The sequence below is a fragment of the Nycticebus coucang genome, chromosome 10 (assembly GCF_027406575.1).
Source record: "Nycticebus coucang isolate mNycCou1 chromosome 10, mNycCou1.pri, whole genome shotgun sequence".
Taxonomy (NCBI): domain Eukaryota; kingdom Metazoa; phylum Chordata; class Mammalia; order Primates; family Lorisidae; genus Nycticebus; species Nycticebus coucang.
In genome coordinates, this window is record NC_069789.1 from 106,565,733 (window position 1) to 106,592,757 (window position 27,025).

Sequence of the window (27,025 nt, forward strand, 5' to 3'; positions counted from 1 at the left end):
GCCCCAGCGGCCACCCCCACTCTGTGACGTCACGTCCTGCTCCCTGTGTCTCCGCTGGGCGGTGGCCACCGTAATACTGGGGCGCAATACTGGGGCGCGCTGAAGAGCGTGCGAGAGGCATTTCTCACTAGATCTTGCCCTGTGATTACATTGAATCTATAAATTGAGTTGGGAGGAATTAACATCTTTTTATTCTTTGAGACAGAATCTCACTCTGTCACCCGGGGCTAGAGTGCAGTGGCATCATCATAGCTCACAGCAAGCTGAAACTCCTGGGCTCAAGCGAGCCTCCTGTCTCAGCCTCCCATTTGGCTGGGACTACAGGCATGCGCCACCATGCCCAGCTATTTTCAGTAGAGACCAAGTCTTGCCCTTGCTCAAGCTGGTCTGGAACTCCTGAGCTCCGTGATCCACTCGCCTCAGCCTCCCAGACTGCTGAAATTACAGGTGTGAGCCACCTCGGCCTGCCGCTTAAATCCTTCTTAAAAGTCCACTCCTCAGTTATTCACTGACATAGGCTTGTCCTCTGTGATGAAGTGGGCTGGAGAGTTGACAGTTCAGTGGTTCTGCCCCTGCCCGGTGCATGCCTGTTCCAGCAGCGGTGGCCCTGATAATTCCACTTATAAAACTTCAGAGATGGAACATTGAAGAGTCAGCATATAAATGAATTCTACAGTGTATCGAAAACCCTAAGGAGATACAAACTTTATTTTCCACTGACAAATTCACAATGGAGCATAATCTCATGTGTATAAAGAGAGTGGGTAAAGCCTTCAGTTCCATCTCCCACCCAAGAAGCCAGCAGCAAGTCCACACCAGGGAAAAGGTTCATGAATATGACCACTGGAGAAATGCCATCAGTCAAATCCAAATCCTGCCCCTTGTCTACCACCAGAGAAACCTGAGAGAGCAGTAAATATGGGAAAGTCTCTACCCAAATCTCCAGCCTCATCCATCACACCAGAACCATACACCTTTGGCATCCACAAGAAGGGGCTAGGCACACAAGGTGCTGTCAGCTACTGCCTCTCTGCTCCCCAAGCCACCTGAGGGACAAGACAGCAACTTCATCTGCACAAGCCTATCATTTTCTAAAGAAAATGCGCCAGTCCAGTTTGAGGTACCTCCAGGGTCTAGAGCAGGCGTCCTCAAACTTTTTAAACAGGGGGCCAGTTCACTGTCCCTCAGACCATTGGAGGGATGGACTATAGTTTAAAAAGAAAACTATGAACAAATTCCTATGCACACTGCACATATCTTATTTTGAAGTAAAAAAACAAAAGGGGAACAAATACAATATTTAAAATGAAGAACAAGTGAAGTTAAATCAACAAACTTACTAGTATTTAGATGGGAACTAAGGGCCTGCTTTTGGCTAATGAGATGGTCAATGTTCGGTTCCATCTTTGTCACTGCTAGTTATGACAAGTGATGCAAGTGTGCATCAGTTAGTCTAGATCTGGTTGGAGATTTCAGATGTTTCATTCTGGAAAAAGTCTATTCACAGACATAAGTGCTACCAAAGATGGTTGCCATTTTGAGTGCATGGTTCCTGAGATTAGAATATGTCTCAGAGGGGAGAGAGGCATAGAAATTAGGAAGGCTGCTTGACTTGAATACAAAAGTCACAATTCTGCAATTCAGCCAGTGCCATTTGGTAAATCGTATTCACATTTTCAATGTCAATAGAAAATGGGTTACGGAAAAGCTGTATGTCCTGTTCATGGAGATGAAGCTCTTTAAATCTAAATTGGAACTCCTTTTGCAACTTTTCCAGTGAATCCACACGTTTTATTTGGGAATGCAACCAATGGATTTTCCACTAACAGATTTTGAGCTGTGGGGAGATGGCAGAAATTTTCCTCTTTCACTTGTTTGATGAGGAGGCCTAATTTTACTTCAAATGCTTTCACATGTGATTGCATATCACAGATGAGCTTCCCCTTTCCTTGAAGTTGCACATTGAAATTGTTGAGTAGGTCTGTTATACCTATCAGAAAGGCAAGGTGTCATTTCCATTCTGCATCATTGAGCTCTGGTACTTGTTTTTTGAAAGCAGAAAAGCTGTAATCTGTGGAAGTAGGTCATAGAAATGTTTAAAAATTCTCCCTTGGCTCGGCACCTGTGGCTCAAGCGCCTAAGGCGCCAGCCACATACACCTGAGCTGGCGGGTTCAAATCCAGCCCGGACCCGCCAAACAACAATGATGGCTGCAACCAAAAAAAAAATAGCCGGGCGTTGTGGTGGGCACCTGTAGTCCCAGCTACTTGGGAGGTGGAGACAGGAGACTTGCTTGAGCCCAGGAGTTCAAGGTTGCTGTGAGCTATGATGCTACGGCACTCTACCCAGGGCAACAGCTTGAGGCTCTGTCTCAAAAAAAATTCTCCCTCGACTCAGCCAATGGACTTCTGTGTGGTACGGAACATCTTCACAGGCAACATTTAGCTCAGACAGAAATTCCTGAAATTGTCTGTGGTTTAGTGCATTACCTCTAATGAAGTTAACACAAGATACCACAGTTTTCATAACAAAGTCCCACTTCAGTGATTTACTACACAGCACTTGTTGGTGGATGAGGCAGTGTATGGCTATTGGATGAGAATGGTTATGTTTGTCCATCTCTTGGTTAATGCAAGCAATTACTCCTTTCTTAGACCCCCACCTTGCTAGAAGCACCATCAGTTGTCACACTGGCTAGTTTTGCCCAGTCCAGTTCCAAACTATTCACAGTTTGGCAAACATTTTCATAAATATCCTCTCCTGTAGTTTTTCCTTTGATGCTTTGCAGTGCAGCAAGCTCTTCTGTGACTTCAAAATAGTCATTCGTCCCACAAATAAAAATTAGAAGTTGTGCAGAATCACGAACATCATTACTTTTGTCGAGTGCCAAGGAAAAATAGGAAAGGTTTTTTGCAGAGTTTTGCAAAACTGCTGCCCTAACAGTGGGTTGCTAAGCAGGATGGCAATAACACCCGGCGGGGAGAGACAGAGGGAAGGAACGGAGTCAGAGAGTTGGTGCACATTCCACACATGCATACTGAGGCCAGGTGGGACAAGTCGGCTACTAAGCAGGACAGGCAGCTGTGGCAAAAACACCTGGCAGGCCGGATAAATGTCCTCGGTGGGCCGCATGTGGCCCGCGGGGCATAGTTTGAGGACCCCTGGTCTAGAGGGTTCTGGTAGGCCATATGGACTCTTCACCCTTTACCCTGGAGAATAATAGATTTTCCACCCTGTAATCCCAGAGCTTTGGGAGGCTGAGGCAAGAGGATTTCCTTGAGCCCATGAATTTGAGGTTATGGTTATGATGATGCCACTGTGCTCCAGCTGGGGGAACAGAGTGAGACTCTGTCTCAAAAAAACAAAAACCAGCCAGGTGTAGTGCTGTACTCCCAGCACTCTGGGAAGCTGAGATAGGTGGATTGCCTCAGCTCATGGGTTTGAGACCAGCCTGAGCAAGAGTGATAACACATCTCTAAAAAAAAGAAAATAGCCAAGCATTGGTGGCAGGTGCCTGTAGTCTCAGCTACTTGAAAGGCTTAGGCAAGAGAATTGCTTGAACCCAAGAATTTGAGGTTGCTGTGAACTATGATGCCATGGCACTCTATCAAGAAAAACAAAAGTGAGACTCTGAAAAAGAAAGGAAGGAAGGAAGGAAGGAAGGAAGGAAGGAAGGAAGGAAGGAAGGAAGGAAATGGGAAAGGAAAGGAAGAAAGAAAGAGGAAGGGAAGTGAAGTGAAAGAAAAGAAAAGAGTAGAATAGAGACAAAAAATAGATGGGACTTGCTACCAGGGGCTGAGGGGAGGGAGGAATGGGACATGATTGCTAGAGTATGAAGTGAATATACAAGCAATGAATTGTATAACACCATCTAATATTATGCTATATGAATTATATTTTAATAAAGCTGTTATTTTTTTGAATCTATGGATCTGTTGCCACACATGGCAAAATGGATTTGCAGATGTGATTAAATTAAGGCTTGGGATGGGAGATTATCTTGGATTATCCAGGTGGGCCCAGTGTTCTCAGAGTGCCCTTATAAGTAAAAGGGCTCCAGCATGAGGATGATGCACTGCTGGCTCTGCTGTAGAAGCTGGAAAAGCTAACGGATAGAATCTCTCTTTGAGCCTCCAGAAACCACTAGCCCTGCAGGCATCTCGACTTAATCCAGTGAAACTGATCTTGGACTTCTGGACTGCAGAACCATAATGTGCATTGTTCCAAAGAATTGAGTTGTAGGTAATTTGCACTGGTCCCAGCTCCTATGGGTGACTTCAGCACCTGGGTTGGGCCAGGAACTGGTTTGGGAAGACACACCTTGGTCTCCCCGGTGTTCCTCCTCTGGCTTCCCACCCGGAAGCAGTAGCTCACACCAGAACTAGTTCTACAGAAGAGTCTGGGCCCTGGCTTCATTCCCAGGCTGCCTCTATAATGCTGTCACTCCCCAGTAACTTTGTGGCACCCACTATGTGCTGGGTGCTGAGGACACACATGTAAACAAATAAAATAGGAGCCTTCAGCTCACTGAATTCAAATTTCTCTCTAGGCCCACAACACACAGCACCCATTCCTAGGCAAGGCAAGGCAGGATGGGAGCTCTAGGGCCTGGAAGGAGGGAGACAGAAGTCCCTGGTTTGGCTGGACACAGTGGTTCACATCTGTCAGCCTAGCTCCCTGAAAGGCTGAGGTGGGTGGATCCTTTGAGCTCAGAAGTTCAACACCAGCCTGAGCAAAGTGAAACCCTATCTTTACTAAAAATTAAAAAAAAAATGGGTGGCACCTGTACCTCAGTGGGTAGGGTGCCGGCTACATACACCCAGGCTGGCAGGTTTGAACCCAGCCTGGACCAGCTAAAACAACAATGACAACTGTAACTGAAAAATAGCCGGGCATTGTGGCAGGCTCCTGTAGTCCCAGTAACTTGGGAGGCTGAGGCAAGAGAATTGCTTAAGCCCAAGAGTTTCAGGTTGCTCTGAGCTGTGACACCATGGCACTCTACTGAGGGCGATGTAGTGAGACTGTCTCAAAAATAGAAAATAATAATAATAAAAATAAATAAAATAAAAATAAAAAACTTAGGCAGCACCTGTAGTTCAGTGAGCACGGTGCTGGCCACATACATTGAGACTGGCAGGTGCAAGCCGGGCCTGGGCCTGCTGAACAACAATGACAACTGCAACCATAAAATAGCCAGTTGTGATGGGTGCCTGGCAAGAGAATGGCTTAAGCCCAAGAGTTTGAGGTTGCTGTGAGCTGTGACGCCACAGCACTCTACTAAGGAGATGACACAGTAAGACTCTGCCTCAAAAATAAGCCAGGCATAGTGGTGGATGCCTGTAATCTCAGCTACTCAGGAGAGTAAGGAAGGAGGATCGCTTAAGCCCAGGAGTTTGAGATTGCTTTTAACTATGATGTCGCGGAATTCTACCCAGAACAGCAGAGTGAGATTATCTCAAAAAAAAAAAGGAAAGAAAAAAAGAAGCTCCATGTTCAATCTGCACAGAGTGTACCTGCCACTAGCCTCCTGTGACTAACCCAGAAAGTCCTCTGAGAGGAGGAAGACAGGAGCCCATGAGCCACCTTCTTAGGAGGCTGTCCACTAAGAATCCCAGTGTTTGGCTGGGGACACAGAAGGATACTACTTAGGACAGGCGGAGCCCTGGAGGACAAGGGGCACTAACTGGCCCCAAGAAAGTAATTGGAGTGATGGGGGCTCTGGTGGACAGGGAGAGGGCCCCTGTATCCATCTGACCAGGGGTGACCTTGGCCTCCGTGAGCCATGACCACCGCTGTCCCATAGCATAGGAACAAGCCACAATCCACAGGGGAAGTCGAGGCTCAAAATTAGTGTGGGAGCTGGTTTTTGAGACTCAAGGCCCTTTCCAGCCCTGGCTAGGCCACCCCTGCCTCTTTCAGCCCCAGCATCCACCCCAGCCAGCTGTGCAGGGTGATGACTGTGTACCATGACCAGCTGGATCCACCAGGCCCAGTCTGGACAGTGGAGTAAAAGAACTAAGTCCACAGACTACAGATTGGGGTGGAGGCAGGGATTGTCCCCTCCAATGGGCCAGTGGGGAGGAGCATGACAGAGACAACAGCCTGCAGCAGCTTTGGCCTCCAAAAGTAGGAGGCCCCAGTGGTGTCACTGGGGTGCTGCAAGAGTATGGAGGAACCCTGAAGTCTCTCTGATTTGTTCCCCAAGCCGGGTGCCCTCTGCATGGTCCTCTCCAGCCTCGCTGACCTGCTTCCTGTCCAGCTCCCCCCTGCCTCTGGGCCTTTGCTTTTGCCATTCCCGCTGCTTGCCTTGTTCAAATGTCACTTGTCAGGCTTGGTGCTCCTCCCCACCCACATATACACGCCTCTGAGTTGTTCCTCATCTTGTTTTCTGTGTCTCTATAGCTCTATACACCATCCACCTCCGTATCTTTTTTTTTTGAGACAGAATTTCACTTTGTTGCCCTCAGTAGAGTACCCTGGCTTCCCAGCTTACAGCAATCTCAAACTCTTTGGGCTCAAGTGACTATCTTGCCTCAACCTCCAGAGTAAGCTGGGACTACAGGCACCCACCACAAAGCCCAGCTTCTCAGGACATTTTTAGTAGGCACTGAATAAATACTTGCTGAGTTTAAAAAAAAAAAAAAAGTAGGAGCCCCTTGCCAGCTGTGACAGCCCAGAGGCTGAGCAGGCCAGGGGAGGGTGAGGGTGCTCCCCAGGGCTCTGCAGGGCAGTGCTGTGGGTGCCCCCAGTAGCACACCTAATGGGGTGACACTGGCTGACCTCCTCATGAATGGGGGTCCCCAATTGCACCCAGTAGAGAGGTGAGGATCAGGGATGCTTCCAAACGGATATCATGGAGGCAGGTCCAGAGCAACCCCCAACACAACCTGGGACCTGTAGGTACATCACAGACAAGACAACAGCTGGACGGACATGAGACTCAGAGGTGACCTTCTGGACGTCCCTGAGGATACCTGTGAGATAACAGGATGATTGCTCCTTGAGAGGGTCCTTGTCCCAGCGTGACACTGCCAGGGCCGCCCCAACAGGCCCAAGTTTGGAGAGATGCCTACTTACAATGCCCGCTGCAGAGGACCCAGGATGAGACAAGTCCTAGCTAAAGACAGGTCGCCCAACGCTGGAGCATTTATTGAGACCCGCACACCCTCCTCCCGCCTGAGCCCACGGGACTCAGCCAGGGCCTTCCTCTGCCCTCCACGTATGATCCGACCGCACGTCCAGTGTCCCCTCGGCGTCTTCCGGGTCCTCGGGACCACGCTCTGGCTTACTAGGGCCACCCTCGGGCTCCGGCGCGTCTTCCGCAGACCCGGGCAGGGCAGCGTTCGGGTCAGCACCCGAAGGCTGCGGCGTCCGGACAGGCGTCCAGGGCGCCCCCGGCGTGGGCCGCAGAGGGAACCAGGAGAAGCCCGGCGCTGGGGCTAGCGCCACGAGCTGGGGCCGCGCAGGGCTCGAAGAGGCGGCGTGTGGGATGAGGAAGAAAATGTAGACTGCAGAGACCACGAGGCCCGCTGCCACCAGCACGGCCAGCGCCACCGCCGCGTTGAAGGCCCAGGCCGGGCTGTCCAGCGTCGGGCGGCGCGACAGCGGGCGGCCGAGGCGCAGCGGTGGGGGTGGCGGGGGCTGCGCGCCGCGCGCCTTGCGGGGCCCAGGTGCTGGCGGCGGACGCAGGTAGAGCAGACCTCGGCGTCGATCAAAGCGCACTGAGCCCTGGCGTGGCAGCGGCGCGCGCGCTTCGCGGGGCAACAGGCCGGCCTGCGTGGGCAGTGCGGGTAGCCCGCGGCGCGGGGCCAGGCGCGTGGGGGCGCGACACACCGGGCAAGCCACCGCGTCGCCGCCGCCTGCTGTGGCCAGTGACAGGCGGGCCAGGCACTCGAGGCAGAAGACGTGGCCGCAGTCCAGGCGCTTGGGAAGCTTGAAGACTCCGTCGAAAGGCGACACGCAGATGAGGCACTCCACCGGGGAGGCGGGGGCCAGGATGGGGTCTGATCCCGGGCTGCTATCGGCCTCCTCATCCTCGTCCTCCCCTCTACTCGGGGAGCGGGGCGCGGAGAGTGAGCCCGGGGAGCTGGGGCCCGAGCCCTGGATGACCCGGGACCGACGGAGCCAAGGCGGCCGAGGACAGGGCATCCAGATTTGACCTGTGGAGAGAAGCGGTCAGGAAGGGCAGGTTGCAGGCAGCAGAGGGAGCGTGAAGGGGGTCTGAGATGGGTGGGGACTCCAGGCCGGAACTTGGAGAGGGTCACCTGGAACAGGGCAGGGTCTCCAGAGAAGTGGGCAGCTAGCAGAGAGGAGCAGAGTTAGGGGCAACAGAGGAGACTGGGGACCACAGAACCTGAACCAGACACGGGATATGGCACATACAGGGGATACAGATCATAACTAAATATTGGCGTGAAGGAAGACCCATAAAAGCAAGGGTGACCACTGGACACTCCAGAGAAGAGTATTGGAACCAAAGCACAGGCACCCACCAGCTGAAAAGCCCAGGACAGGGACCAAGGCCCCCCACTCTCCCCTAAAAAGGACTCTTCCTACCTGTGGATGCCTCCCTCTGGCTGGTGTGTACCTGCTTGTTCTGGCCCCCGTCTCTTGCCTACCTGAGGCTGAGTACCTAACCTGGGGCCGCCCTTTCAGATCCCAATTTCCTGAAGGACTCGTCTGACTACCTGCCCCACCCACTGAGCAGTACTGCCGGGAGAACCAACACTGACCTTGGCCGGATGTTGGGGGTGGTGGGAAGGTGACAGCACAAAGTAGGCGGGCATAACCACGAGCCACCCATCAAAATTAGATGAATCTCCACTATGGAATCACCACTGATGGCCCTGGGTGGGTCCCAACCTGTCCCTAGCATCCTGGTGGATCTGTATGGGCTGTTACTGGAGCAAGAGGGCACGTTTTAGCAGGTGGGCTGCAGCCACCAGTGTGGCTGGGGAAGCAACCTGGGCAAAGGAAAGCCAGTCCACCATCCCAGAGAGTGGGAATTCAGGAGGCTAAAAGATGGACAGTTAGAGCCATCATCCAGTAGCCAAGGAGCTGGGAATGGTCGTCATCTAAACAGGCTTTTATTTCTCCCTGGGGCTGCTTTTAGGCAACATGTTTCTCAGACCACCCAGACCTCAGCCCTACCCAAGCTGTTCCAGACCAGAAATCACCTGATGCACCAGGCCTTTGAAAGTTCCGGTTGGTAATGCATCCAGTGCTAGGATGCTCTGGTAGCCTGGTCTGTACCCTGGGCCCCACCTGTTAGCCATGGTTCTGTGTCAATGGTGCTTCTAGGTTCCCATAGGCCAAGGGCCATGCCAGAACATGAGCAGTTAAAGGTGCCCTTTCCAGCACTGCCCCCCAAAGACAGACAACCACACAGGTGGGCAGGGCTACCCCAAGGGCAGACAGGTTTATTAGGCAGCAGCCAAGAAATCAGCGGTTCGACTTGGCCACCCGCTCCAGCTCATCCTTCTTCTTAATGGCATAGGAGTTGGAAGAGCCCTGAAAAGAAGCAGATGGTTAGCTCTTGATTTTGGAGAATCCCCACCAAATGCCCAACTTGTGACCCTGCTAAGGTCTCTCCCTACCCACCTTAGCAGCATTGATGAGCTCATCTGCCAAGCACTCAGCAATGGTCTTGATATTCCGGAAGGCAGCCTCACGGGCACCTGTGCACAGCAGCCAGATGGCCTATGGAGCACAGTGGTCAGGCTAAGGTTACCAACACTCTGGTCTTCCAGTACCGTGGCCCACCCTCCACAGATGTGTTGGCTGCCATGCTCTCTCACTGCTTCACTGACACAAGATGTAAGGAGAGGTGGCATCATGCCAGATCTGGGATCAGGGAAATGAAAAAGCAAGTGTCGGGCGGTGCCTGTGGCTCAAGGAGTAGGGCGCTGGTCCCATATGCCGGAGGTGGGGGGTTCAAACCCAGCCCCGGCCAAAAACCACAAAAAAAAAAAGAAAAAGCAAGTGTCCAGAGAGACACACACACGTTGCACTGGGTACCAAATGACAGAAGACTGGTTATGACAGCAAAATGCAACATACAGAGATAGGCATGGTGGCTCACACCTGTAATCCTATCGCTGAGGAGTGGGGGGGTGAGGATCACTTGAAGTCAAAATCAGCCTGAGCAAGAGAGACATGTCTCTACAGAATAAATAGAAAAGATAAGCTGGGTGTAGAAAAGAAATAAATAGAAAAGATAAGCTGGCAGACATCTGTAGCTCCTGGTACTCTGAAAGCTGAAGCAGAAGGATCATATGAGCCCAGGAGTTTGAGGCTGCAATGAGCTATGACACTACCACTGCACTATAGTCTGCACTGACAGTCTCAAAAAGAAAAAGCAACATAAGCTCTTGACCTGGACTCTTAATAGGCCAGGAAAAACCAAGGGCACACTGAGAACAGATGTTTAAGTGGAACAATGACCAATTCAATATAGCTCTATACCTCTTAAGAAATTCACTATAGCTGGGTGGTGCCTGTGGCTCAAAGGAGTAGGGTGCTGGCCCCATATACTGGAGGTGTCGGATTCAAACCCAGCCCTGGCCAAAAAAAAAAAGAAAAGAAATTCACTATAGCCGGGTGCTGTGGCTCATGCCTGTAATCCTAGCACTCTGGGAGGCCACAGCAGATGGACTATTTAAGCTCAGGAGTTCAAGATTAGCCTGAGCAAAAGCAATACCCCATTCTCTAAAAAATAGCCAGGTGTTGTGACAGGTACCTGTAGTCTCAGGAGGCTGAGGCAAGAGGATCATTTGAGGCCAAGAGTTTGAGATTACTGTCAGCTATGATGCCATGGCACTCTACCAAGGGTAAGAGTGCAAAAAGATAAAAACAAAACTCAATATGCACCACATCTACAACTGATTCTCCAATGGTACCAGGGAAAAAAAGGTGTATGTGCACACATGTATGTGTAAAAGTATACACCCAAATGAAACTAGACCTCAGCCAAATATAGCCCAGAAGGTGGCTCAGAGCCTGGATCTGCCCTGGAGAGGATGGGAACCCAGGAAGGCTTCATAGAGGAAGTGAGGCTCCAGGTAAAATGGGCAGATAGGAACAAGTCTTTCTGCCCCAGGAAGGACCCCACCCATTCCTGGTGGCTGTTTCCACTGTGCCACCTGCATAAGCCCCAGGTTCACCTGATTCACACGTCGAAGTGGGGACACATCCACAGCCTGCCGGCGCACTGTTCCAGCTCGCCCAATGCGTGTTGAATCCTCCCGGGGGCCACTATTGATGATGGCATTGACCAGGACCTGCAGAGGGTTCTAAGAGAAAAGGTGGCTATGAGCCTGACATTTGTGCTCCACACATCCCTCCCCCATTCTCCTCACCCTTATAACAAGGGCAGTTACACCATATAGGGGGTGAGTCCGCCATATATACCATTTAGGCTTTGTGTGTGGGGGGATATACTAAAGGCATGGCATGTTCCCACTGGCCACAGAGCCTACCTCGCCTGTGAGCAGATGGATGATCTCAAAGGCATGCTTGACAATGCGCACAGTCATGAGCTTCTTGCCATTGTTGCGGCCATGCATCATCATTGAGTTAGTGAGGCGTTCCACGATGGGGCACTGCGCTTTGCGGAAGCGCTTGGCAGCATACCTCCCGGCACTATGAGGCAGGTACTTGGCATACTTCTCTTTCACTGCAATGTAATCCTTAGCAGCAGGGAAAGGGGATGAAGGGACAATGGTTAGGAACAGGATGGGTGTTGGCCAGGGCCTAGAACCCACAATAAGTAGCCCCCAGCCACCTGCACTTCTGTTTGGCCTCCCCAGAGGACTTGGATATAAGCCTCACCCACTATGAGAAAATAAAACCTAAACAAGGGATTTTATTAAGTTACTAAAAAAAGAAACTTTATACTGGGAAGGAAAGAGTGGAAATCTAGGGAGGTTAGAGCCCATGATTTCAGTCTTCTAAAGCAGTGCTCCTCAAACTCTGCACTACGGGCATTTGTTTTAAGGCAAGCATGAAACAAAAAGTTTGAGGCAAAGAAAAGTAGCTACGAAGCTTAAGAAAGTTTACAGAACAGAATACACTTGCCATAGACAATAAATGGGCCTGCACTGCCAAAGTAGGTGAAGAGGTCCACTATGGGGATTTTAAACCAGGTAATACTGTTGAGGAGACTGTCACCTACACTTTGGGATGTTTAGCAGCATCTGGTATGCCAGTAGCACCCGCCTCAGTTCTGACACTTAAAATGTACCCAGATTACAGGCGAAACTTACTAAATGCAGAATACAAGTGTCTACATATAATAACTAAGAAAATGCCATGAAGGCTACGTTGAACAGTTTGATAAGAATATTTCAGGGCGGCGCCTGTGGCTCAGTGAGTAGGGCGCCGGCCCCATATGCCGAGGGTGGCGGGTTCAAACCCAGCCCCGGCCAAACTGCAACAAAAAAAAAAAAAAAAAAAAAGAATATTTCAGATTGCATATGAAACCAGCACATTGTACCCCTTGATTGCACTAATGTACACAGCTATGATTTAACAATTAAAAATAAATAAATAAATAAATAAAACATATATACAAAAGTATCCAGACATTGCAGTGTCCACTGTGACCACAGTTCTTAAACTTGTTAAAAATCATTTAACAAGGTTTGGCACCTGTGGCTCAAGCGTTTAAGGCGCCAGCCACATACACCTGAGCTGGCAGGTTCGAATCCAGCCCTGCCTGCCGAACAACAATGACGGCTGAAACCGAAAAGTAGCTGGGCATTGTGGTGGGGGCCTGTATTCCCAGCCTCTCGGGAGGCGGAGGCAGGAGAATCGCTTGACCCCAGGAGGTGTAGTTTGCTGTGAGCTGTGATGCCACGGCACTCTACCCAGGGCGACAGCTTGAGGTTCTGTCTCAAAAAAAAAAAAAAAAAAAAAATCATTTAACAAGTCTTCCTTATCCCCAGAAGGAAGCCTGGGAAATTGCCAAAATATTAACCTTGCACAGGTAAGCGGGGGGGGGGATGGAATCAGAGGAGTTATATTTGAAGAGAATTTCTATTGACTGTACCATAAAAAAAAAAAAAAAGTATGGGCTCTCTACTTGTCCTGGCAAAGGAGACCCATTCACACCCTGTAAATTTTCCTTTCTCTTCTTCAATAAAGCTTGTTACATGTTTGCCTTATACAAAATTTACTCAAGGCCATTCTATCACTTGCATGTGAGAACATATACAAAACAGAAAACTGCGTGTTTCTACAAAGAGTGGTGGAAAAGGAACATAGGAAACCAATACTGGCAGTCCAGTGTCTACTCTGAAGAGAAGCACCTGCAGAAACAGGCAAGTAGAAGAGTGTACAAGCTGGGCTTCATTATGCAGTAAAAAACTGCAAACACCAAACCACCTAGCAAGAACTTCACCCTACAGCCAGAGCATGGGTGTTTAAGATGGAGTTAATTCCAATACTACACTTTTTATTTATTTATTTTTTAAGACACAGAATCTCACTTTATCGCCCTTGATAGAATGCTGTGGCGTCACAGCTCACTGCAACCTCCAACTCCTGCCTCAGCCTCCCGAGTAGCTGGGACTACAGGCACCTGCTACAACGCCCAGCTATTTTTTTTGTTGCAGTTTGGCTGGGGCTGTCTCGAACCCACCAGTCTTGGTATACGGGGCCAGCGCCATCCCCAACACTACACTTTTACTTCCCCAATCCCAAACAGAGCTGGTGCTTAATGTAGAAAAACTAAGATGTAAAAGACATTCGTCCTAGCACTCTGAGGCTGACGCAGGAGAATTGCATGAGGTCAGGAGTTCAAGATCAACCTGGGAAAGAACAAGATCCCATCTCTACCAAAAATGGAAAAAAGAGTCCAGGCATGGTGGTGGGCAGCTACAGTCCCACCTACTTAGGAGAGTGAGGCAGGATTGCTTGAGCCTGGGAATTTGAGGTTGCAGTGAGCTATGCTGACACCACTGCACTCTAGCTGGGGGACAGAGGAAGCCTGTCTCAAAAAAAGAAAATGACGTTCATTCATTAGGCATTAGTGCCTAGGTCCCATATTTCGAGCTAACAATTGTTTTAATTCCTCTTAAAACGATAAGGGAAAAAATAAATACAAATTATAAATCATCTCTATACCAATGCAGCCACAAAATATAATTTCTAATAATTTCTTTTAGTGCAGAAAGGATCCATAAAAGCAAGTTTCTAAAGTCCATGAAATTCACGATGGGAAGGGGAAAATTGCCAAGAGAATTCAGCTTCCTCAAGAGATAATGCTAGAAACTGGATACCCACATGTAAGAGAGAGATACTGCGCATTTATTCTTGAAAACAGTAAGTTGTGCCAGGCACTAACACCTGTCATCCTAGCACTGAGCGAGGGCAGCCTGAGCAAGACACTGTCTCTACAAAAAAAAGAAACATGAGGTAGGCATGGTGGCTGATGCTGCTTGGAAGGCTGAGGCAGGAAGATGGCCTGAGCCCAAGAGTTTGAGGTTGCAGTGAGATGTGATACCACTGCACTCCAGCCCAGGCAACAGATAAACCCTGTCTTTAAAAAAAAAAAAAAAAGTAACCGTTATGTGTATTTTGCTACAAAAACAATAAATAAAACGTAGAAATTTGATGCTTATTACAGAGAATGAACCATTTTCATGACTAAAGTTGCAACCATCTTTGGGCAGTATTAAGAGTGGATGCGACAGAAATGGCAGTCAAGGGATCCTTCTCTTACCTGTCATGGTTTCAGCACTTGACTTAGAAAAAAAATCAAGTTTGAAGTGTTCCCTCCTGGAAAAATCACCACCCCCAGCCAAGAAGACTAACCACCAGGCACCTCTTACCTGTAGAGAAATGTCATTGATCTGTACATCATCAGTGCTCCACTTGCCAAAGAGCTTGATGTCAGGGGTTTCTGCCACTGCTGGTGCTGCTGTTTCCCACTCCGTCATCCTGGGGTCAACAAAGAAAACTGTCAAGAGGCTAGCTAGCCTTGGGCACAGGCACACTCACGTTTGACTCTCTGAGTCTGGCCCCAATTCTATGGTGAATCAGGGAGTTACATGGGACCAAGACTGTGAACATCATTTCAAGCCCTAGGAAAAGAAATCACTCAACTGTCAGCAGAAGCATTGTATTTCAACTAGGGCCTCTGGGCCCAAGATCTTACAGTCATCCCATCAACATCTGCTCCATGAAGGTGTAACAGCCCAGTAGATGCCAAACACTCTAAGATTGCATCCACTGGGATTCTGGAATTCAAATGCCAGTCATGCCTTTTATATGCTCTTTGACTCTGGGAAAATCAAACAAACACTGTTTTGGACTCAGTTTTCTCACCCACATAGTGGGAACGTAATGTGACTTAAAGGTCCACCATACGAATTATGAGGCACTATCAACAGAAAGGTCCTGATTTTGGTCGGACACTCAGGAGGTTCTAAAACAGTGATTTTGAACCGGTGTGCCACGTAAATTTTTAAAGATTAAATTGTTTTGGAAGGAACTTCAAAGCACAGTAAGTATATATACATAAGTTTTAAGTTTTGGGGATCAACATAATTTACGTGTGCTACTAAGTTTAATTATAGGTTCGAAGGTGCCACGAGATAAAAAAAAAAAAGGTTGAAAAACCCCTCTCTAAAGGCTAGTGAGGACACGTGTACAAAGCAAAGAAAGTGCACCACGTAGCTAAGAATAGGAGACTTTCTATCTCAACGTAAAATTGCAGAGTCCAAACCAAACCACCATCCTCCAGACGTCCTGGGCGGCGACGCAACAAGAAGTCAAGTAACTTCGCCAGAGTCCTCTGCCTCTGTACCTTTTCCAGAGGAAGAGGTAAGGCCCAGTGAGGCAAGGCCCGGGCCTTGGGGCCTCCCCCAGGCTCCGCGGAAGACCCTGGGCAGTCTCTCGGACTCCAGACCTCGCAGCGGCCTCACCTGAGGAAACAGCCGGAACGCCTCTACTGCTCAGAGTGGACCACGCGCCGCCCTGGCACAGACAGGAAGAGACTGTGCGCAGCGGTCCGACGCTTTTAGCCAGGCGGAAAACTTCCGGGTCAGTGGCAGCAGCGCGTGCGTAAAAGAACACCGTATGCGCACCGACCAATCCGGAGCAAGGATGCAAAAAGTGCGCACGTTTCGCTAGATGGCGGGAGTACACCACGAGCGCATGCGCAACAAAGGAAGCGGTCCCTCTAGCGTTCCTGGCGGATGTCCGACTTTCAATACACCGGTCCAGGGCGCTAGCACAAGCGCAGCGATCTCCGTGAGGCTATCATCCCCATGTCTAATAAGGGCAAAAGTCCAGTCCGCACACACTTCTTTCTTCGGCCGCTGACCTCAGCCCCGGGTTTTGAGCGGAGGTAGCCAGTGCCGCATTCTCTCGTTCCTCCTCGCTGTCACGGCCGCCTCATAGGTACGCGTGTTCTGCGGACCTGAGTTAGCGGGAAGGGCTCCAGCCGTCACTACCACCTCCCGCCGGCCGCGGGTGGTCGCGCGCATGCGCGAGCCCCTCCCTAATACTAGCAAGCCGGCAGCCTCGGAGGGGCGGTCTTAAAGACTGGAGTGTCTCCTTCATTTAGCGTCTGCTCCTGACATTATTCCGCGACTACCGCCTTTTGTCCAGTCGCCCCATCTGGGAGAATACGAGGACGGCTGAATGAGAGGTCAGGAGTCTTGGCGGTGGGAATCATCTCGGGGTAGGGCGCGCAGTGGGGGGTAGGTGCGCGGTGTCCTGGGGGAGCGCGGGGGTCTTCGCGTTGGGGACCCCTTCGGAGCGCGCCCTTTGTGTCTTTCATGGCCGGGCGAGGGGTTTGCAGCTCCCGATCTCAGGATGTCTATCACTGAGGCCCTGTGTCCGCACCTGGTTCCCAGGGGTAACCCTTTGAGCTGACCCCTCCAAGGGCCAGAAACTTAGGTTTGTGGCCAAAGGCTGAAAGGAAGAATGAGAGACAAAGCCAGGAGACGAAGAAGATTAATTCCCTGCAGTCCTTCCGCCCCGCTCTGAGAAGGATCCTTCGAACAGATCAGCCCTGGCTTAGGGGCCAGCCTGCGCGCTCTCAGAAGGTCTGGTGGGGGGGGGGCGGTGCGTGGTGTTGGCAAGGGGAGTGACCCTCCTCGCTCTACAGCCCCCACCCGGGGTCCCTGGTAGCTTGTGATCCCCTCACACTTCCCTGTATGTAGCTAGCCATAGATGTAACTGTGAACCGAACTGGCACGTAAAACGGCCCTCGTGGGCTTTCCAGAGGCAGCAGACACTGGATTGCACACTCATATCAACAGCGTGCTCGGGAGTTGCAGCGAGACTCTGGGGACACATGGGGCTGCTTGGCCCTTAGCGCCCACCTCAGTCTTAAAGGGAGTGTCCCCCAACCGGACTCCAAAGGGCATAGCCCCTTGACCCAGGCTGTCCTTGTCTGTCAGTCCTAGGGCTGGGTCGTCCTTACCCTTGCCCCAAGGCAGGCACAGTGCTCACCAGTGTTTCTTTACTGAATGACTAAAGGCTCCCGACCCAATCCCAGGGTCAGGTCTGTCTACAAATTGTTAAAGTCTCACAGCTCATAAAAGGATGTAGGCCTTTTGCTGGCCTGGGCCAGGGATCAAACCTCAACCTCCAGTGGAGGCATAGCCAGCCACTGCCACCCTGCCTTCCACCTTGTGCACTGGGCTCTGTGGGTCTGGGAGAAGGGCTGAGAGTGCTTCTCCCTGGTCCTGAGCAGGGGCTACTGGTTGTAGGGAAGCAGGAGGCTAGAAGCAGACAGAGAATGGGTAACCAGGCAACCACCCTCATACTCAGCCTGGGTCCAGAGTGGGATCGCCCACCCTGATCCTCATCCCTGGAACCTCAATTTCCTCCTTAAGTGTGAAAATGAGAATACAGTCAAGTAAGGCTGTTTTGCAGCCTGTGGCATGGTTGCTGTGGTCATTTGATAATGGACATCTTTTATAGACCTGAAGAGAATTACCTTCCATGCTGCAGAGGGTAGGTGGGAGGTCCTGGGCATAGCCCCATCAGCTGTTGGGTGGGGAATACTGCACAACCAACATTCACCCACTCACCTATGCCTGTGGTGGTCCACTTTCCCCAGGTCCACGGGATGCAGGGATGCCATTATGTCTAGGGTTGCTGGCACCATATTTTTCAAACTGGATAGCGACCCCAGGGGCTCTACAGATGCCCCCTCCCCCCACTTCCTAGTGCATTGTGTATACCCTGGGCTACTTGCCTCTTGGAAGATACTTTCAGGCTCTGTTGGGCCACCTCCTCACTGTTAGTCACCACCTGTCCACCCTTCCAGCCATGGTCTTATCAGCTAGTCTCATGTCCTCCTTGTCATGGGCTTCTCGTGTTTTGTTCATTTTGTTTCATTTCACTGACAGGATCTCACTTTGTTGCTTAGGCTGGAGTGCAGTGGTACAATCACAGCTCACTGCAGTCTTGCTCCTGCCTTAGCCTCCTGAGTAGCTGGGACTATAGGCCCTGACACCCTACCTGGCTAATTTTTTTTTTTTTTTTTTTTTTTGAGACAGAGTCTTACTCTGTTGTCTTTGGGTAGAGTGTCGTGGCATCATCATAGCTCACAGCAACCTCAAACTCTTGGGCTTAAGAGATCCTTTTGCCTCCAGCCTCCTAAGTAGCTGAGACTACAAGTGCTTGCCATATCTGGTTGATTTTATTTTATTTTTTTCAGTTTTTTTTGGCCAGGGCTAGGAATGAACCCACCATCTCCAGTATATGGAGCCGGTGCCCTACTCCTTTGAGCCACAGGCACCACCCTTTTTTTTTTTTCTTCTATTTTTAGTAGAGATAGGGTATTACTTACTCTTGCTTAGGCTGGCCTTGAACTCCTGAGCTCAAGCAGTCCTCCCACTTCAGCCTCCTAGAGTGCTAGGATTACAGGTGTGAGCCACTGCACCCATCCCTGGCTAATTGTTATTTTATGGTATAGATGTGGGGGTGGGGGGAGGTCTCACTATGTTGCCCAGGGTGGTCTTGAACTCAAGTCCTAGCCTCAAGTGACCCACCTCAGCCTCCCAAAGCACTTGAATTACAGGTGTGAGCCACTGGGCCTGGTCTCTTTGTCATCCTTGGTCTCTTTTCATGTCACCTCAGTGAGGCTCTACTTGACTCCCTCATGGTGACAATCTCAGATGTCACTCCTGTCTTGTTCCCTGGTCAACTCCTAGTTGGAGTTAACCTGGTATAATGCCCTCCCTGACCCTATGGCAACATTAGGAGTCTAGAAATCAGATCACTTACTCTTCAGAACAACGTTATGAGTTGGCCAGCACCATTTTACAGATAATCATGAAGGCTCTGGGAGGTAAAGTAACTTGTCCAGGGTCACACAGCACACAGCAAAAGGGCATAGGGCTGTGCATGTCTCCCCAGCTCTGTGGGGCTCCTGCACATCCAAAGTGCCTAAGAAATACTACATGGTTGCTTAGTGGACAAATGAATTAAGTCCTTACCTCCTCTGGATCTAGCATGATCTAGAGAGGGATTCTCTCTGCCCATCAGCCCTCTTCAGAGAAAATGCTGCTGATGGAGTAAATATGTAATTATTGAGTGGGGCTGGTCTTGATTCTGTGCCTGCTGAAATAAAGGAACAAGTGAATGAATAACAGTGGCGATATTTATTGCTTCTCTAACTCCCATAGGACTATCCAACTTTCTTCCTTTCCTATGGTTCCATGGCAGACAAGTTGAGCTGGGTCCACTGATGTGGGCTTACTACTGCCTCTGGCACTGACCAGTATGCCTTAGGTTGGTTCCCAGCTTTCTCTTGAGTGCTTGTTACAGAAGGGGTAATTGTGGACTTGCAGCTAGGGACAGATACATGGGCTGGTTCACATGTTGGGTGAGCTGCCTTGAGCCGCTTCCAGGTTCTCAGTTTGTCAGGTATAAATTAAGACCATGTATTTAGAGTGCGTCTGGAGGGCAATGGAGACAAATTGCCGTCAAACTTGGTATCTATTTCCAAAAATAACACCTACTTACTGTGAAAATGCAGAAAAGGTATACAGGATCACCAAAGCTTTTTACTCTAGGATGAGTTCATGAACTTAATTGTCTGCCCTTGTACTTTCTATATGATCTACCTATTCTGGACATTTCACAGATAAGGAATCATAGACTATGTAGCATTTTGTGTCTGGCTTTTTCCATTTAGATTTGAGCCCATTCCACCTTGACCAAATGCAGTACCTTCCAGACAATCCTCACCCCTAGTATAACCATCTATACCATGTGCTTTTTTCTTTCTTTCTTTTTTTTTTTTTTGGAGATAGAGTCTCACTATGTCACCCTTGGTAGAATGCCATGGTATCACAGCTCACAGCAACCTCCAACTCTTGGGCTTAAGTGATTCTCTTGCCTCAGTCTTCCAAGTAGCTGGGACTACAGGCACCTGCCACAATTCTCAGCTATTTTTTGGTTGCAGTTATTGTTTAGCAGGATCAGCTTGGGCTGGAACCCGCCAGCTTCGGTGTATATGGCCAGCACCCTACTCACTGAGCTACCTGCGCTGAGCCTATGTGCTTTTCTTTCACCAGGGTTTTTCCACCTGGCAGTATTAATTATTTTGTCGTGGGGGCTGTCCTATCCATTTTAGGAAATTTAGCAGCCTCCCTGGCCTCCTTCCACTGATGCCAGTAGCTGCACTCCCCACCCCCCCAGTTGTAACAACCCCAAATGTCTCTAGACATTGCAAAGTGTCCCTTGAGGGGTAAAACTCCCCAGGTTGAGAACTACTTGTTTACATCAACTCACTTGTTTTACTTAGGTTCACTCACAGAAAAGGAAACTTCTTTTTGGGGGATGGGGGTATAGACTCTCACTTTGTCATCCTTGGTAGAGTGCCCTGACATTATAGCTCACTGCATCTCAAACTCTTGGGCTCGAGTGATCCTCATGCCCCAGCCTCTCAAGTAGATGGGACTACAGGTGCCCTCCACAATACTCAGCTATATTTAGAAACTGGGTCTCTTGCTCAGGTTTGTATCAAACTCCTGAGCTCAGGCACTCCACGTGTCTTGGAGTCCCAGAGTGCTAGGATTATAGGCAGGTGCCACCATGCCCAGCTTGAAAAGGAAACTTGACACCACAACCCAAAACATTAAAAACAACCATGTGCCAGAAGAAAGGAACCACAGGCATAAATACCAGGAAGGCATGGTGGCTCATGCCTGTAATCCTAGCACTCTGGGAGGCTGAAGCAGGAGGATTACTTGAGCTCAGGAGTTCAAGACCAGCCTGAGCAAGAGTGAGACCCTGTCTCTACTAAAAATAGAAAAATTACCTGGGCTTTGTGGTGGGCACCCGTAGTCCCAGCTACCTAGGAGGCTGAGGCAGGAGAATTGTTTGAACCCTGGAGTTTGAGGTTACTGTGAGCTAGGCTAACACCCAGGGCACTCTAACCTGTCTAGGCAACAGAGTGAGACTATGTCTCAAAAAAAATCTTGGAAGGATAATGGTAGCTAAGTTGTGCTTGATAATATTGAAAGCAAAGGAGGCTCTGGACCTGAGGCTTGCCTTTGCTCTGTTTAAAAGGGAGATAGGCCAGGGTGGTGCCCGTGGCTCAGTGAGTAGGGCGCCGGCCCCATATGCTGAGGGTGGGGGGGGTTCAAACCCAGCCCTGGCCAAACTGCAACAACAAAAGAAAAATAGCTGGGCGTTGTGGCGGGTGCCTGTAGTCCCAGCTGCTCAGGAGGCTGAGGCAAGAGAATCGCTTAAGCCCAGCAGTTGGAGGTTGCTGTGAGCCATGTGATGTCATGGCACTCTACCGAGGGTAGTACAGTGAGACTCTGTCTCTACAAAAAAAAAAAAAAAAAAGGGAGATAGGCCAGAGTTGGAGAACATCAAAGACTCCCTCATGGAGGCTGTAGTAGTTTTCTGTTTGCTGCTGTAACAAATTACCACATCCTTAGTGGTGTAAAACAACATGTATTTATTGTCTTGCAGCTTAGAGGTCAGAATTCCAAAATGAGTCTAGGGGCTAAAATGAAGGTGATATAGTGAGGCTGTGTTTTTTTGGGAAGCTGCAGGAGAGAATCTGTTCCTTGCTGGAAAACCAGCTTTTGGAGAAGGGCACTTGTATTCCTTGTCAAGTGGCCATATCACTCTGACCTCTGCTTCTGTCATGTTTATTTCTCTGACTCTGGCTGTCCTGCCTCCTCTTAAGGACCATCGTGATTGTATTTAGGACTAACCTGGATAATCTTGCCTATCTCATGATCTTTAATCACATTTGCAAAGTCCCTTTTGCTATATGAGGTAACATTCACATGTTCGAGGGATTAACATTTGGACATCATTGATGGGTTCCATTATTCTGTCTATCACACACATACATTAGACTCTAACAATCGGCAGCAGGTCTAGCATCTATGTACCCCCCACAGCCAGCCAAAAGCTGCACTCTGCTCTCTGAGGCACTGGAGCCAAGGCCTTCACGTGCAACTCGCTCCTGAGCTGCAAGAGGACAGCTGCCCACCAAGTACCCTCCAGCTACCTCTTCGACCTCAATGAACGTGATAAGCCCTAGTTTTGTCCCTAGACAAGGAGACAGACTCCCTTGGCAAGGCATTTGATGCCCAGTCACCAACAGGATTGAGTAAGGGAATGGACAGTGTCAGCATCCAGGAAAGAGACGCAGGGGAAAATGAGGTGCGGCAAGCTGGGTCACTGCAATCCATGTGCTGGGCTGGCTAATGAAATTATTATAGATGTTCTATGGAGGGCAGGAACCACGCAGTAGAAGGGGACAAGATCAGGGTGACTTAAATGTGTAGGCGGCCTGATCAGCTCTTCCCACCCCAGGAGAGCCACTAGAGATTTTTTAATTTTTTTTTCTTTTTGGTAACAAAGTTTTATTGTAAAATAAGAAACTGATATAAAAAGGGGGAGATATAAAAAGGGAAGAGAAGGGTTGGGGGTGAAAACTGCAGGTGTGCCTTGCAGAGTGCAAAAGAAATTGACCCTGAGCTTTTGGGGGAATGAATCTACACAAAAGATGGAATCCTCCAGGGTGTGGGTTGGGGGAAGACTTCCTTTTAGGTGCCCAGGTTCACCAAGGGGTTGGATAGGATATGGCTGAGTTTCAAGTTTTGACAGAGGCTTGGATACTCCCTCCGCTTGAACAGCTGCCCAATCACAGAAACTACCAACCTACCCACCAACAGGGACACTTAACAAGCACCTTAGGATGGGGACAAGTCCCAGACTCAGTGTAATAAAAGGTGGTTTTCAGGTTTTGAGGCCAGCTATACATTATCTCATTAACCCTCACAACTAACTACATAAGGTGAGAGCCAGCAGGGTTAACGTCACCTTTGGGGATGGAGGGCCGTGGTTCTCCAACGGGCTGTGCAATTAAAGGTTCCTTCCTCTATATCCTTAGTATTAGTGGCTGTTTTAATTTGCCGTTTTCCTGCAACAATCCAGGTATAGGTGGTATATAGTTGGACAGTGTAATGTGGGAGCAGGGCCACAAGATGAGGAGACTCAGCTGTGGAGCACAGTTTCCACCTGCTGTGTCTGTTGCTAGAAGGCAGGTTCTTGTTGAAGCAGTCAGGCAGAAGAGCATGGGAACAGGGTGCCTGGGGATCATTATGAAGGTGCTCTGTGTGTGAGACTAACAGGCACCCTTCATTCCCCACATCCCATGAATTCTCGGCAACTGCTGCTAAGGAGGGAGCTCCTGCTGCTTTAGGACCACAGACTTGATTTCCCAATCCTCTCTTTAGACAAGCAGTCATCTGGGATCAGGGATCCATTATAAGGGATCAGGAGAGTCCCCAGAATCTGGGCTTTCTAAAAAGGATTTGTTCTGTAAAATTTGTCCTGTAAAATTTGTCAAAAGGCTGCACTCAAGGATCCATGTGGCCCCAAGGCCACAGGTTCCCAGCCCATGCACCACCAACCCATTCTGTTGAGGGTAGTGGACCACAGCTCACAGCAACCTTAAACTCTTGGGCTTAAGTGATTCTATTGTCTCAGCCACCCAAGTAGCTGGGCCTACATGTGCCCTACACAATGCCCGGCTATTTTTTTGTGGCAGTTGTCATTGTTGTTTAGCTGACCCGGGCCAGATTTGAACCTACTAGCCAAGATGTATGTGGCTGGCACCCTAACCTCTGGGCTACTGGCGCTGCCAGCTTTCTGTTTTTTTCATATGAGTAGATTAGGTATGAGTATATACCTGGTTGAAGAAAATGCTGTCACTCCAGAGCTTATGTCTCTGATGTGGAAAGTATATTTGGTTGCTACTCTGGTGTGCAATTGGCTTGGCCACGTGTGAGAAGTTAGTGTATTATTTTTATCTAGCAATTTTGAAGACCTTATTTTTCTCATTATAAAAATCCTGCTTAAAACAAAGAAGAAAACAAAACCCTTTCATCCTGTGCAGTGCTGTCCTGGTGACCAGGGCTAAAATGACATCCTAGATGTTGCAGGGTGGGCAGACATCTGGCATGATGTAGGCAGGAACACTGTTGACATAGGTGCATTCTTATTTTTAAGACATAATTCACGTAACATAAACTAACCATTTCAAAGTGTATAATTCAGATTGAATTTCAGTATATTGTTTAGTTTTTTTTGGCCGGGGCTGGGTTTGAACCCGCCACCTCCGGCATATGGGACTGGCGCCCTACTCCTTGAGCCACAGGCGCCACCTAGTTTTTTTTTTTTTTTTTTGTCTCACTACATCACCCTCGGTAGTGTGTCATGGCATTATAGCTCATAGCAATCTCAAACTCCTGGGCTTAAGCGATTCTATTGCCTCAGCCTCCCAGTAGCTGGGACTACAGGCACCCACAACACCCTGCTATTTTTTGTTGCAGTTGTCATTATTGTTTAGCTGGCCTGGGCCAGGTTCAAACCTGCCAGCCTTGGTGTACGTGGATGGCACCATAACCACTGTGCTACGGTGTTGAACCAATTTTTTAGTTTTTTCTTTTGGAGACAGAGTCTCACTATGTCACCCTCATTAGAGTGCCATGGTGTCACAGCTCACTCCAACTCTTGCCTCAGCCTCTCAAGTAGCTGGGACTACAGGTACCCGCCACAACGCCCAGCTAGTTTTTTTTTTTTTTTTTTTGGTTGCAGTTGTTTAGCTAGCCCAGTCAGATTTGAACCCGCCACCCCCAGTGTATGTGGCTGGTGCTGTAACCACTGTGCTATGGGCACCAAGCCAATTTTTTAGTTTTTAATATATTTGCTATGTTGTATGACCATCACCACTGAATTCCAGAACACTTTCATTACTCCAAAATAAAACTCCGTACCCATGAAGCAGTTAGTCCTCCTTTGTCCTCCCCCCAGTCCCTGGCAATCACTATTCTGAGTGTATAATATAAATGAAATTATTCAATATGTGGTCTTTTGTGATTGACTTCTTTCACTGAACATGATGTTTTCTGAGGTCCATCTATGTTATAGGATGCCTCAGTACTTCATTCCTTTTTATGGCTGAGCAATATCCTATCTTATAGATATACATTTTGTTTATTCATCCATCATTTGCTAGACTTGGCTGGTTTCCACCTTTATTTTATTTTTTTTAGAGACAGAGTGTCACTTTGTCGCTCTCGATAGAGTGCTATGGTGTCACAGCTCACAGCAACCTCCAGTTCTTGGGCTTAGGTGATTCTCTTGCCTCAGCCTCCGGACTAGCTGGGACTACAGGTGCCCGCCACAACACCTGGCTTTTTTTTTGTTGTTGTTGCAGTTTGGTCCAGGCCAGGTCCGAACCCGCCACCCTTGGTATATGGGGCTGGTGCCCTACTCACTGAGCCATAGGCGCCACCCATGGTTTCCACCTTTAAACTACTGTGAACACTCATGTGCCATTTTTTGTTTGAACTCCTGTTTTCACTTCCCTTGGGTAGACACCTGGGAGTAGAATTGCTGGGGATGAAGTAATGCCATATTTAACCTTTTGAGGAACTGCCTCTTCTCCCCAGTAGTTTCCCCAGGAGCTGTCACTTTTCCCCAGCTATGCGGGGCGTGTTCTGTGCTTGCTTTTTTTCTGCCAGGTCTTCTTGCCTTTCTGTCCTCATTGGGGTAAATGCTGAGGTGGAGCGTGCCAGCCAAGACTAACCAGCTCACCCACAGTGGGGGCAACAGAGGGGCTCATAGCCAACACTTTGCCAGTCATGGATATACAGCAGTGGTTCTCAACCTGTGGGTCGTGACCCCTTTTTAACAATGAAAATACATTGCAGCATTAGGAAGGTTGAGAACCACTGGTACACAGGATCCTCAGCTCATGTGCATTATTCACACAGTGAATCCCTGCTCCACATTCTAGAGAAAAAGCTTCCCCAACAGGGCCTGTGAGGTCCCCTCAGGAGTCAGTGAGGCCTGCTGTTTCTAGCTCTGGGCCTGGTGTCCATCTGCTGTTGAGACAGTCAGCACTGGTGGGCAGGCCAGGCCCATACTTCCCACTGTGCCCACATAGTCCCCCAGTCATGTTCCTGAGAAGCTGTACAGGCTGCTGGCCCAGCCCTGACCTAAAAGGAGTATCCGCAGACTCAACCCCTCAGATGTTTGGGAAAGAGATGTGTTTAACCAGAGGCCCTTTCTCTCTCATACCCTTCTACCGTCTCAAGTGATGACGGGTTACTCTAAAGACCATGTAGACAGTCCACCCCTTGGAAAAACATGTCATGTGTCATCCAGATGTCCTCATGCTCGAGAAGTTCTTTGGGTCTCAAATACCAGCTGGCTGATTTGTTAGTTGGAGGAGTGAAGGCACAGAATAGCAATTTACACAGTGGGAGGAGGTTCTGGATTTTCTCAAAATTAGCCCTGATAAGTGCTATCCTCAGGGCGAGGGAGATAGCAAGAATTGGCACCACCTTGAGTCTGGGTGACACGAAGTCTTTGTCACTGTGACCATAAGTGGCTTTGAGGTGCAGATGGGGAGGGATGATTTCACCTGCCCTTGGCTGAAGAACTCCAGGCCCAGAGGTAACAGAAGGATTATGTAACTGGGGTGCAGGAACCAGGAGCAAGAGCCAAACACTCCTGT

At 49.3% G+C, this 27,025-nt stretch overlaps 2 protein-coding genes across 3 annotated transcripts; both read right to left on the reverse strand.

The window, feature by feature from the left end:
- Positions 1–7,118: 7,118 nt before the first annotated feature.
- RNF225 (ring finger protein 225) lies at positions 7,119–8,594 on the reverse strand. Its single transcript, XM_053605542.1, has 2 exons — positions 8,557–8,594; positions 7,119–8,159 (listed from the first exon to the last, which is right to left on the reverse strand). The coding sequence occupies exon 2, from the start codon at positions 8,146–8,148 to the stop codon at positions 7,192–7,194; it is 957 nt and encodes a 318-aa protein (XP_053461517.1). The 5' UTR covers positions 8,149–8,159; positions 8,557–8,594; the 3' UTR covers positions 7,119–7,191.
- Positions 8,595–9,391: 797 nt separating this feature from the next.
- On the reverse strand, positions 9,392–16,073 carry RPS5 (ribosomal protein S5). 2 transcript variants are annotated; one of them, XM_053605543.1, is made up of 6 exons: positions 15,927–16,073; positions 14,832–14,940; positions 11,478–11,687; positions 11,163–11,291; positions 9,601–9,699; positions 9,392–9,510 (listed from the first exon to the last, which is right to left on the reverse strand). In XM_053605543.1, the coding sequence occupies exons 2-6, from the start codon at positions 14,937–14,939 to the stop codon at positions 9,442–9,444; spliced, it is 615 nt and encodes a 204-aa protein (XP_053461518.1). In that variant the 5' UTR covers position 14,940; positions 15,927–16,073; the 3' UTR covers positions 9,392–9,441. The 2 variants fall into 2 exon arrangements, with proteins under 2 accessions (XP_053461518.1, XP_053461520.1); XM_053605545.1 differs by lacking the exon at positions 15,927–16,073 and adding an exon at positions 15,809–15,924.
- Between the last annotated feature and the right edge of the window lie 10,952 nt (positions 16,074–27,025).

Excerpts from the sequence above, each read along its gene's own strand:
- RNF225 (XM_053605542.1), bottom strand. The coding sequence starts at position 8,148 with ATGCCCTGTCCTCGGCCGCCTTGGCTCCGTCGGTCCCGGGTCATCCAG.
- RPS5 (XM_053605543.1), bottom strand. The coding sequence starts at position 14,939 with ATGACGGAGTGGGAAACAGCAGCACCAGCAGTGGCAGAAACCCCTGAC. Across the intron at positions 11,688-14,831 it reads TCAATGACATTTCTCTACAG|GATTACATTGCAGTGAAAGA; the intron begins GTAAGAGGTGCC and ends CCTGCTGCTAAG. Across the intron at positions 11,292-11,477 it reads TCCATCTGCTCACAGGCGAG|AACCCTCTGCAGGTCCTGGT; the intron begins GTAGGCTCTGTG and ends CTTTTCTCTTAG.